General features: G+C 34.7%; 1 protein-coding gene across 1 annotated transcript in view; it reads right to left on the reverse strand.

Moving 5' to 3' along the window:
- Nucleotides 1–13,388, reverse strand: part of DLG1 (discs large MAGUK scaffold protein 1) — a 73,160-nt gene that overhangs the window by 24,765 nt on the left and 35,007 nt on the right. Inside the window, exons 4-10 of the mRNA XM_019618854.1 lie at nucleotides 11,988–12,041; nucleotides 8,389–8,439; nucleotides 8,054–8,178; nucleotides 6,743–6,912; nucleotides 5,965–6,101; nucleotides 5,085–5,229; nucleotides 1,031–1,157 (exon numbers count right to left, since the gene is read on the reverse strand). Of these exons, the coding sequence (XP_019474399.1) occupies nucleotides 1,031–1,157; nucleotides 5,085–5,229; nucleotides 5,965–6,101; nucleotides 6,743–6,912; nucleotides 8,054–8,178; nucleotides 8,389–8,439; nucleotides 11,988–12,041 (809 nt within the window). The remainder of the gene's footprint in view (nucleotides 1–1,030; nucleotides 1,158–5,084; nucleotides 5,230–5,964; nucleotides 6,102–6,742; nucleotides 6,913–8,053; nucleotides 8,179–8,388; nucleotides 8,440–11,987; nucleotides 12,042–13,388) is intronic.

The following is a 13,388-nucleotide window of genomic DNA, read 5'->3' on the forward strand; positions in this document are numbered from 1 at the left end:
ATCAATTTAGCATCAAATTCCTAAATTCTACTCTCTATCAGATGTCGGGTTCATCTTTTCAGAGCGCTATTTTATCACAAACGTATGACACTGTGAAAACCTCTGGATCGCAATAACAACAGATAAGCTGCAGTTAGAGAACATATGTACATGGCATCTTTTTACATGTTATTCAACATATCTAAGCCCCTTTCTGGGATGAAAGCAGTGGAAAAGGAGAAGATAATTTCAAGAACACCTAAGGCCCTCCATGAATAGCCCTTACATTTCATAGGAAGCCTAAAAATCTCAGTAATTTTGAGAAAAGCTGTACACTTATAACATCAGCAATACCATCAGAAGGACAGAATCACTGCGGCATACGTGTCCACCTAACCTTAAGCTAAAAAATATAAAGACATATCTGAGCTGTCCCAAAACTCATTCTCCAACTTAATCACCTCACTTATGCTTTAATCTGGGTAGACCCCATCTCAGAAACAGAATGACATTACCCACATTAGACAATAGTGTGGCACAGATTTCAGCAACAGCATACTGAAAACGCAGTTTAACATTCCCAACTTGCAGGAGAGAAAAGTAACAAAATCAGATGTGTTGCACTGATGAACAAAAAGATTACTGCAGTCTTCTGAATTGGTGAAGTAATGAGCGGTTGCTAATGGGAAGAGTTAAGAGCTCTCTAGCCATTCTGGATTTACTAATCCATCAAAATAAAATAAACCCTTGTCTGAAAAATATATATTGCTGGCTTTAAAATAATTAATAATCTCTGGTCTGTTAATTCTACCATCCTAAAAAGCTCAGTCAACTCATGAAGCACTTTGGCAGGCCATTCTGATTTTAATACTACTCCAAGAATGATACATCATGTATATTTTTTTAAAAGATATCCAATTCGATTCTTAAAACAGTATTTAAATTGTAAGAAATAGATGCATTTATGTTTTGAAATATCTTTATGATCATTTTTCCCACGAACACATATTCTGAGCTTCCATTAACTAATGTAGCTTTCCTTCTTCATTACCTGGTAATCTCATCATCTCCAAGCATTCCCTTTGGAATTGGTGAATATCGCCCTGGAGATGCCGGAGGAAGGGACTGTCCTAAGTAGGCAGATGGAGTGATATGGTTGTCCACTGGTTGAGAATAAGCTTCAAAGAGGAAGAAAAATAAAAATAAGCATTAAGACAAGAATGAGAAAGCTGTTGGAACTGAAACAAAATATTATGTGGAGTGACTCCTAAAAACAAAACGTAAGACTTAATGTTATACTTAGTCCAAACTGGCAAGTAGCTTGCTTTTTTCTTCTAGAGATTTGATGTGGAGTATCCCAGCATCTCTAAGAAACTCTAGGCTATTCTTACTATCAGATTTAAACAAGAAGAGATGTTACGTTTCTTGAACACTGAAGACAGTCATCTTGAAATGAAAGCATAGGTATTGGTAGAGATGCTCAGCCAGCAGCCCACATTAAGAAACAAAGGCAGGATTATTCTACCTCCTGTTCTTCAAGGTAAGAGGCATCAATTTACTGAGACAGATATACAAGCTTGTGCAAAAAACTCAACTGTACTGCAAGGATCAGCTGCATTGATTAAATGGAGTGTTATAAATATTTAGTCTAACTTCTTGTTCAACAGGCCATGAGCAGTCCTCTGCATGACATGCCTAAGTTTTGCCTGAGCCACAAAACCCACACTAGAAAAATTTAGCAGCTTCATCCTTACAGCAGATGGAAAATGTACTATAATTTTGAGAAACTTTTCCCAGTGAGACCCGGGTTATATGCAAGTTTCTTCATATGATTTTTGTAGGAGATTTGGTAAATAGCCAGCTTTCAAGCCACTCAGTGAGTGGTTGGGTTGATTCTGCATAGTAAATTCCACATACAGACATTCTACCACCCTGACCAATGCCCCCAATAAGTGAGGTTCTCAGGGAGGGAAACATATACTACCTTAGTGCCTGCATAGAATCTGATATCAGATTGCTTTGTATTCTTTTCTCTGTCACAGCAGTAGAGTTTTCAATTTTCTAGACTGAGTTTCAGCAAGCATTAAAATGCACTATTAAATGCCTAAGTAGTTTATCAGCTAGTGCTTTTACAAGTAATTAAGTGTGTTATTCCAATATACCTTTTTAAAAGGTAGCATTCTTAGTGCTGTGCTATGGAAGCTAATCTAACATGGTACAAAAGGCTCTCTATGGAATTCCAGAGGAAATAAAACAGAGCCTGTGCCTTTTCACAAACTGTTTTAGCTGGATATTGTACCTGAAGAACATTCACATGCAACATGATAGAAATACAAAGTAAGCCATCACTTTTTGAATCCCAAATTAGGTCAAAAGTTCAAAGTAAACATTATTAGTGCAGTAAGTGATAACAAAATTGTGTTTTGAAAAAGAATACATAAAATTAACTTGTTTTGACAGAAAAAGTTAAAGACACTTAAGGAGAAATTCTGTGCCCAGATGCAGATTCACCCCCATTGCATATTACACAATTCTATTCAACAGGAAAATGGAATATCTGCAAACTGCTCACACTAATCACGATCTCCAAGTACGATCTCCAAAATGGAAATAAAATTAAAACTACACTGCAATTTACTGTCATTACATATTCTCCTCTTCCCGTATTTATGCTATTTAAGCAATCATAAAGCATCTATGTTTCCAGTGAAGAAGCTGATTACTCCCTATCTTGCATTACTTTATTTCTCAGTGCACAGAGGAAATATTGCACCAATGCACACAAGCGCATGTGTGCACAGACACAAGACAAATAATTTAGCATTTACTAGAAGTCAAAAGTGCATCATTAATAATGTCTTCAAAGGAGGCTTGTACATGAAATAAATAATCTATGAACTCAAGAAAAGAGTACACACTTTCCTGTACAACATGCACGCTGCAGTTAAATTTGGTGGTTTTGAATAGTAAGTTCTAGATCTATTCAGTAATATTCTGAACTCATACTCAATTATACAAATAAGTTACTCAACATTTCCTCCAGGATCCACTTAACAATCAACATTTATATTCAGATTACTGAGGTAATTTACATTCCCTACTGATAAGACTTATTTCAGAAGGCCATTAGTTATGACTACGGAACACACAAATCAGTTTAGCTGCCAGTGCTACTAGCCAGATGGATGGCATCAGTGATCATGATCCCAAAATCTATTGCTATGAGTAATATATTTCAAGTTGTGCAGATAGTACAAGTACCATATCAGCAGGTACTGAGCATTGTGCTACCCTATGTCTCTGATAAAGTATTTATTTAAAAAAAAACAAAACAAAACAAAAAACAAAATAAAACACTACATAAGCAAAAGCAAAGATGGATCTGGGCAGTGAGCAGCACAGGCATATATTTGGGCAGTAGGGATTCATGACTTTATGCTATGATGCAATTAACTTCAATGAACTGAGTCACCAGCTCATCTACCAGTTGGGAGAAATTTATTCTCTGCATAAGAAGAGAGCCTGCAGCATGCCCTTATGCCTTATGCATGCTGCTACAATTAATACTTCTTTAAAAGTACTTATTGATACAGACAGTAGGAATATAAAAACAGAATTATCACCCCAAGGAGACTACAAATTTCCAGTCAGTGAGCCTTATACCAAATCAGTTTTTTGTTGATGTGGAGGTGGTAGGGGCTTTTTTTGTGTGTCTTTTTTTTTTTTTTTATAATAATTTGGGACACTGAGGAATTAGTAAGTATGAAGATCATACTTAGTAACATCAGGGTATCACCGTGTTATCAGGAGTTGGCCACTTTATCAGGAACCAGGTCCTTCTCTACCTTCCTCTCTTTGCCTCTGCCCCCCAGAATAGATTAATAAAGTAAACACCCCAATGATCAAAGGAACAGGAGTATTAGGTAAGTTACTTTTACATTTGTCACACCACCATCCACAAAAATGTAATCGTATCATAGCAATACAACCAGGAACACCACAAATCAGGTTCTCTCTGTTCCAGAAAATCTAAATTCAAAGTGAAACATATGAGAAGTCAATTACAATTGAGAGAGAGAAAAAAATTCTCTTTCCAACAGAAACAGTGGGAAAGGCTGAATTACCAGATACACTAGATCCCATAAGGGAAAATGGCTGCTCTTTAATCACTGACAATAGCATAAAACAGAGGATGAATAAATGAAGGTTGAAAATTAGTTTTGTATCAGTGAATGGAACCTTCAAGAACATCATTTTAATAAGACAGTCAAGACACAAAACTTAATTCTCCACATTGCAATTCAGTAGGCTTACGAATAGACTTAAAGCTACTGTAGCTATCACCAACAAAGGTGATATAAGGCTTATAAGGTACTTAAAGCCTTTGTTTGTTGTATTTTGTTATTGTTCATTACATACTGGTTTAGATTACATCACTGCTTTATTCCAAGTGCTCCTTTTTCCATATGAGACTATCTGAACATATCAGTGCTAAGTATTTGATATCTATTATCTGCATCTAACAGTGAAATGAACAAATAAAACCTCTAAAATTAGTTAAAAAAAAGTGGTTCTCAAGAAGAGTTCACATATTTTTCATTTTATTATTGGATAAATATCAAATTAAATAAATAGATGGCAAATAACATATTTGAAAATTCTTTCTACCCATTAGTAAGAAAAGGTTTCCTCACTCCGACTTTAGAATGTTTCGGTTATAGGGGGGGAAAAAAAAAGTCCTAGAGTGAATGAAATAGCAACTGAACAAAAGGTCAGTCTGGATTAATAGAAAAAAATCTTATTTTCCAATATAGCAGTAAAAAGTATTCATAATATTAAAAAAAAATTAGTATGATCTATTATAAGCTATTGAAGAGTAAATCCTTCTGATATTTTAAGTGTTTAACAGTAGTACTCGAATTTGCATCAGCAAACACCAGTATCTTTGAGGTGAGCTGCTTCTGCAGTTGCTGCCATAGTTGCTTCAACCATCTTTGATCAAATTTACATAACATTGCTAAAAAGCTTTAAAACGTAAAGTACTAAAATGAAGTATATTAAAGCCTTAAAGAGAAAAAAATGCCACAAAGAAAAGCTGAACTTACAGTTTGTGATATCAGGAGGGGCGTAACTATCATTCATGAACATGCTGGTGGGTTTTGCAACTTTCAGATAAACAAAGTCAGAAGTGTTTTTTAAGGCAGTCACTGCTTCTTCATGAGTAACTTCTTCTAAGCAAACACTATTCACCTAAATATAAAAAAGAAACAAATTTTCAGTACAAAAAAAATGCAGGTTTTCGTATGACACTCACTGAAGTCTCTTGCAGCAATGTAGCACTGGGAGTCTTTATTATGATTCATGTACCAAAGACACAACTGACCCAACTACTTAAAAGATACTGTGTAGTGATGTGAAATATTATAAAATATGGAATATGTTAAAATGATATAAAATATTTTATAATGATATAGTATGAAATATTATAAAAAATGGAAATAATATAAAAAGCTCCAGATACTATAGTAAATAGTACTGACAGTAACACTGTAAAAGCAGAAAACATTACTTTGGAAAACAAATAGAGCAAATATGACATCACAAATTTCACAAGCATACACAAAGCTGTCTCCCTTTTTCTTCACTTTTTGTTTTTAATTAATCCCCTCTCTTAGCTGGAGAGCAATTCAAATCAAAGCTAAGCTCCTACTACAAGCTATGTTATGCTACCTCAGACATTTGCTGAAATCTACAACTTCTCTTTTTATTAGACTGTCAATTTACTTGTACAAAAGCAAACTCTTAAATTCTTGTTTTATCACTGGTACACAGATATGCACTTTCTATAATGTAGACTCAAAATCTTCTTTTTAATATTTATTTTTGCACAGTTCTCCGCTAACACATAGCTTAATCAAAACTGAGTCGTGTCCTTACTGAGTCTAAAAGTAAGTACTCACAAAAAAACCTGCTGCTTTTACTTACAGCTAAAAGTTTGTCACCAATTTGAAGTTTCCCATCCTTGTGGGCTGCCCCTCCTTCAATTATTTTGGTAACATAGATGCTGTTGTCTCCAGGTATATGCTGATTTCCTACACCGCCAGCAATACTGAAACCAAGACCTGCTTAAAGATAAAGTCATTACTCAAGAAACCTTATAGCATCCCCTAGATTCAAACTGTATTAATAGTAATGCTACCTCTATCATACATGAGTAAATACATATAAAAACACTAGCCTGCTACTGAAGAAATACTGGATGCCTTTCAAGTAAACGCTATGATTTTGGAAAAAGCTACAACATTCACAGAAGTTCTGAAAATCTAATTATCTTCTTCATGCATTGTGAAAGACAAACAAAGCAAAGCTATAACATCATAACTGATACTTTAAAAACTGTTTTCCAACACATCCACATACAGAAACAAAAGAATACGCTAAACCTTTTTTTAATCTCTCAAAGATCTATTAAATTTAATACTTTACATTAAATACTTTACTCCTGTTTATAATGTACTTGAAATTTACTAAATACTATCAGCAAAGCAATTGGACTACACACATTTTTAAAAGTTCGATGAAAGATACATTCTACAAGAACAGCTCCGGAACAAACATGGATGAAAATATGCCTGCCTTAATTTGCATTATTTTGCATCTCCTAGAATTTCACATGCAAGGTTCTGTGTTCTTTAAGTACTAAATGCAGAAATCTATCATCAACTCTATCCATCTCTTGAGGAGTTTTATACTTCCTACATACCTTTAGGGCCTTTTACAAGTTTTATTTCCACTACTTTTTCTGTCACTGGTTTTCTTCTTTTGACGTACAATCGCACAATTGATCCCGCTTCTTTTAATGCTTCGACTGCTTTGCTGTGTGTCACATCACGAACATCAACCTCATTTACTCGTAGGATACAATCATTAACCCTAGAGACAGCAATATTCATGTTCAGCTGTTGTGTTATAGCAGAGCAGACTCATTAGCAGTTCAACATTCTATTGAAAATACACTAAAACACATGCTAACATGGTCAGATACTTTAATTTTGAAGCAGAATCTATGTAATTCAAAACAATGCTATAATATTAATGCTTAAAAAATAAAACAAAGGACATATAAAACTGAAAAATATATAAATGGAATATTTTGTCCACAGTTTCAGAGGATATTCTTTAGCTGAAACACGAGATAGAATTTTGCAGATGACTCTGTACAAACTACCTTTCATTTAGAGCTATAAAAAAAAGAACCTAAGAAAGTCAGGCGCTAGGCATTATACAATGAGAATTCACTAGTTTTAAACCATGATGTGAACAAGTCAAGCTCCTTTCCTGCTTTCCACAAGCTATTTAAGTGCTGGCTTTTCTTTCCATTTAATGTGTTGCTGTAGTAACACTGAGCTCTCATTACAGTAAGTAGAATGTCTGACCCACTTGTCCCTAAGTTCTGCCAGATGTATCTTCTGACAGTGCCAAACAGGCTAAAACAAAGACTTGAAATAAGCTTAATAAGACTAAAACACTTAAGTCGTCAGGCATTTGCACAAAATAAGGTAGGAGCAAGTCCTGAAGAGAACAAGACACAAAAAAGCGAGGCTTACAACCAGCTTTTCTTATTTTATTTTTCCTCTACACGGTTATACAAGATTTTACTGAGAGACTGCTCTTTATTTATAAATAATTTCAAATAATTCATAAATGCAATTTGTTATTAATATGCAATTTCAAATCAAGTTGCAAATATCATTTTCTACTACCTAATGATGAATCAACATTTCCCTACTAGTAGTTAAGTAGTAGTATCATCCCTTAAGTAAATAAGAAAATGAGGGGTACTATAGAAGTACCCCTCATTCATCAATTTAAACAAAAAATATGGTATTGGAGATATGCAGTATCTCTGAAAAAATAAGACACAGAATGAAACCAAGCATACAAGAGAGCAATTGCTAAGCTCAACTTGCTTAAAATGCAATGTAATACGATAATTGAAGCAAAGAGAAAATGTTCTATCAAGTGTTTGACAAATAATAAACATTTAGCAACCCGATACAGAAAGTGATCATACCGTAATCTTCCATCCTGTGCAGCTGCACCTCCGGCTATAATTTTTGTAATGAAAATACCTGAATCATCCCCAATATGTGGGTTGTCTGTGCCACCTGCAATGCTAAAGCCAAGTCCTGAATTTCCCTAAAGGTAGAAGCGGGAAAAATTACATATTTCTTTTTTGGAGAAAAAATATTGTATCCATTTCAATATAAAACTAAATTTATATAATTTAACTGAAAAAAATATTAAAAGAACTGTCAATTTGTGGTATTAAAATATGTTGATTTTTCATATTTATGTGTTATAAACCCCAAATAACAACAAAGTACAGGAAGACATTTAGTATATTACCCTTTCAAGAGTAATTTCTTCATACTCATAATCTGCATCTGTGCCATTGACCTAAAAAGAAACAAAATCAAGACTTAGAGAATTTTATACATTCTACAATACAATTTGCTATGCTGACAGCTCATTCCAAACCAAATCTCGGCTGGTTGGCACTGATCAGTGAGCTCAGGAGTGTGATTTTTCGCACCACTCTGTTCATGCATTATCAAGACACTTTCTGTATTAGTTTAAATGTAAAGTTCCACGAGCAGACTGTTTTACATGGAACCTGCAAAGCAGAAACCTATTTCTGACTTGCCGAATGAAATGCTCTTGCTGTTCCTTAGGCCATATAGCAAGTTGGAAGTGAGAAAAAAGAAGGGATTGTATTGTGAAGGAAAAATTGTATGAAAAAAGAAAGCAGTATTTTCAAACTATTGTTCCTCACAGACCAGAGAAAAATCAAATACTGATGCTTTACATTATTTCTCACTGGAAATGAATAAAGCCCTTCTAAAGCAACATTCAACAATAATTTATGCCAATGTTTATTATGTTACATATATACTGAAGTCCAACAAATCACAACAGGACTAAAACTAGAAGAGTTTAAAATAACATTTTATGAAGCTAGATCAGAAAAACTCCTAGAAGTAAGCCATAGCAAGCCATGAAGAAAAGAGAAGGCTTGTTACCCACAATTTAGAAAGGATATCCCCATTCTTTGCTGCCTACAGAAGTAGGACACAAAGAACAAGTGACTAGTATCTCAGTTTCAAAAAACCCACAATTAAATGCCAAAATTCTTCACCATTTTTAATGGCTTAGCGCTTTAGGAAGCAATACTAAGCAAGATAAGAAATAACATTTCTATAATTGTTTTACAAAGAATCTTCTCCATTCTTACTCTGTATCTCCCACTTCACCCTGAACAAAATTAAGATCACATCTACAGCGTTCCTCATGTCTGTAAAACATATTTAATTTAATTTATTTCATATTTATTTCAGCAGCCAGAGCTGAAGACTCCATCATTTCTCAGGCTGCATAGTATCAGGCTCATTTACGCCTCACTACAGTTTTTTCTTAACCTCTAATTACATCTCCCTTTACTGCAATACAACCCATATCCATTGCAGACATAACAGATCATTATCTTCCTCTTTGCACAGTACCTCAAAAATGATATGTCCTAATAGTTTATTCAATGGAAAAGATACTCTGTTTTTAACACATGATATTTCTCCATTAAAAAGGAAAAGGTCTTGACCTTCGGAATACATGAAACCAGATCCATTACTACAACAACACCAAAGAAGCCACTGTGATCAAGATGTTTTTATGTTAGCTTAGTCCTTGAACTATTATCTACAAAAATGCCATGTGCTAACTGAACCAGTTGTCTAGTATTACAGCACCTGGGAAACGGTTCACGATGATTGATCAGCACCTGACTTCTTTTTATTTTTTTTAATAAACAAGGATGATTAATCGTTTCCCTGTTCATCAACAAAAAGCAAGCCTAATAGATCTAAGCAAAACCCCAACTCAAATTTAAAATATATTCTAGATAATGGGAGTAAAGAAGAATCTCCATCATTTTTTATCTTTTACTTTAGTTCAATTCCCCAGTCAATATGTTTGTCAAATCGGTTTTATCTAGTGAACTAAGCATTAGCACAGGAAGAGCAAGGGTATGTGAAGTGATAAAAATCACAGTCCTATTCTACTTTTTGGAAGTTTTGAAATGATCTTGGATTGCTGAGGCAAGCAATATTTGCAAGGTCTTTCCCTCTATGAAAGAAAACATCACAGTATACTATGCAAATGCTGTAATTATGCCACAATGGAAGACTAGCAATTTTCTTTGAAGATCGACTGGTACTTCAGCAAATAGTGATAGGATAAGGGGGAACGATTTTAACCTAAAGGAGGGAAGATTTCAATTAGATGTCAGGGGGAAGTCTTTCACTGAGAGGGCAGTGAGGTTCTGGCAAAGGCTGCCCGGAGAGGTTGTGGCTGCTCCATCTCTGGAGGTGCTCAAGACCAGCCTGGGTGGGGGTGCAGGGCAGCCTGAGCTGGTGCTTGATCTAGAGGTTCAGACTTGCACACACAAACGGGTTGGAACTTGGTGATTCTTCAGGTCTGTTCCCACCCAAGGCATTCTATGATTCTCAGCAGCTCTATAATTCAGATAACAAGAGCTGTGTTCTTGAACATTTATTCATTGATGACTTTCTAGATTCAGGTGGGTTTTGTTCCTACTAGTAGTAAATCTTTCACAGTTTCACAGAAGCACGATGCAGTTACCCACAGATAAGATTTTAAGTTACGTACCCTGTAACTATGTGGGAACCTAGAAAGATATGTCCAGGTTCTTTATCTCCTATACTTACACAGTTGGTTAGACTATAGCTAGCTATGGGTTTGTAAATGGTAGTTTAGATAACAAATGGACACTCAAAATTATAAGCTCTGTTAGTCCTATTTTCTGTTGCTATTACCTACTGCTCTGCCCAGGTCTTCTGAAATGTGAGAGCATTTTTATTAATCACTTATCTTCCCAATGTAGTCTGTGTGTGTAGACACCCCACTTTCAGTATTCTTTCCTAAACCATCTGTGCCACATCACTAAAAGAGCCACACACTGCAGATTGCTACTATCATCTTTTATTCAGGCAAGTAATTCATACTAAGGACTCATTTATGAGCCAATTATGTCACAGTACTAATCTTTTGTCGTCTGCTTCAACGAACACACACTTTTGCCTGTGTTGGCTATTGCAGCTCCTTTTTAACAATTTTTATCATGAATGCTTCTGACAAGAGCAAGGCTCTTTGTTTGGTTTTGGTTGTTGTTTGTTTTGGTGTTTTCTTTTTCTAATTTTTTTTTTTCCTTGACTTAGCAAGCATAAATTTGTGCTTTTCTTGCTAACACCTAGAAAGAAAACAAAATATAAGCTAGTGCAGATATTAACACTGTTTAAAAAAAAACAACAAGGAAGCAGGGCACAAGGAGCTGTAGGAGAAAGGTACAGAAGGAAAAACTGACACTCATGTCAAACACACGTGCATTCCAATGCTTCCAAAGTCTATACTTGCCAGTATTGCTTTTATCACAGACCATATACTGCAGAACACAGATTGGAGCCTCCACCTAATTATACTTATTACTTTTTGCACAGATCCAACAATTTCTAAGAACACTTAGACCACTATAAGCTTAAGTATAGCCACTGCATTGAGAAGTATTTTATGAAAAGTGCAATGGAGATGGCACTTTTAATATTAAAGCATCTACCTGTGCAGCTGAAGAAATATATTGTTCTGAGATTTCAGGGGTTCAGCATCCAATGAATTGCATTCTGCACTGTGTTGCACTGTCACACAGCAGTACCCATACAGAACCTTCCCCTTACAGTCTACAGATATTTTTTTTCTGGGTGTTTTCGTTGTTATTGTTGCTTGTTTTTTGTAAAATAGCTTTTTAAGGATTTCAACTATCAGTGGAGTTAACAAATCCATGTACTGTAAGTAAAATAAACATCATTGAGCAGTAACAAAATATCTACACTACTAGCATTATATAAAGTTGTAATTGAAAGGAAGTGTATGCTTACATATGTTGGAGTGTCCAAAGAATCTGTATTCACCAGAACTGGAGGTGGATTTGCCTTTAAAAGAAAAATTAAAAAGTTATATATATTATACAACATAGGAGAAAATACGAACAGTGATTACACAATATTTGTTTTGCTGGGTTTCTCAGAGGACTGTTAAAAGGCAACCTCAGCTTAAGAGTCTCTAAAATGGACTCTTCTGAAACACTTGCTTCTAGCCTGAAGAAAGTGCTTGCCTGCCAAAGACATACTCTGAGCTTACTTATCTTGTAAATAAATTCTGTCTCTCATGTTGTTTTTCAAGAGGATAAAAAAAAAAAAGTAAACATGCCATAATTTGACACAGTATCAGTTATTTGTGATGCAATATTCAAAACTGCTTTATAAGCAACCAGCCTGAATACAAATGTTGGCATTGATCATATCTTTCTTCTACCAAGAAGTTTTTGTATTATTTTTGGTTTGTTTCTTTCAAAACAGAATTGTAAGCTGAAAAAAGCAAACTTATAAAGGAAACTTATGGAAGATCCACAAAACAGACATGAAAGCAAATCCATATCAGCAGGCATTCACTCATGGCAGCATGTACTTCCATTGGAAATTCGTTATCAATTCACAGGCTGTAAGAAAGTTGGAGATTACTGCCATAGAAATAGGAAATTACATAGCATTCTTGCTGGCCGGGAAAGGGTAGAATAAAGAAACATTTTCATTCACTTATGTTATTGAGAACATTCCAATGAAAATGCATTTTCAGCTGAAAGAAAATCCATACAGATTGGAAGAATTCACCTGAAACAGTCTGAAATAGATTCTTTACTTTTGCACTGACTGTCTCCCTTAAAATCTGTTGCAGGTTTTGTTTTTTTTGTTTAATTTTTATCTTTAATATATTAGATTGAGTGAGTAGGGTATAAACACTTTTTAGACCTCATCCTAACAGCAAGCACAAAAAGAGAAACAAGAGTTTGCATTCTTTCTGATATAACTAGAGGCCCTTCCCACTGATAGAAGAGCTTCCAAGATCCACAGGCAGTGGTACTGGAAATGCTGACATCGAGTCCGATCTAAGAACAACAAAAAAAAAAATACACAAAGGTGTGGAAATATATTCTTGACCCCAAATAATGTTGAAATATTAAGTCCAATATGGGATACACAACCTCAGTGATACAACACAAAGTTCATCTCAACTCCATTAAAGCTGAATAAAGATCTTTTTATATGTATAAATATTTCTCATCTTTAAAATTAAGATATTCTTAATCTTTTTTCATTTTTCTGTGTGTACATACACGTATGTACATATCTAAGCATGTGTCTCAGTTTAACTGTCTGTAATAAAAGCTAGTATTAAACACACTCAAAGACTTACAAAAACATGGCAAGCCTCATTACCAT

This window comes from Meleagris gallopavo, chromosome 11 (genome assembly GCF_000146605.3).
Source record: "Meleagris gallopavo isolate NT-WF06-2002-E0010 breed Aviagen turkey brand Nicholas breeding stock chromosome 11, Turkey_5.1, whole genome shotgun sequence".
In the NCBI taxonomy this organism is placed as follows: domain Eukaryota; kingdom Metazoa; phylum Chordata; class Aves; order Galliformes; family Phasianidae; genus Meleagris; species Meleagris gallopavo.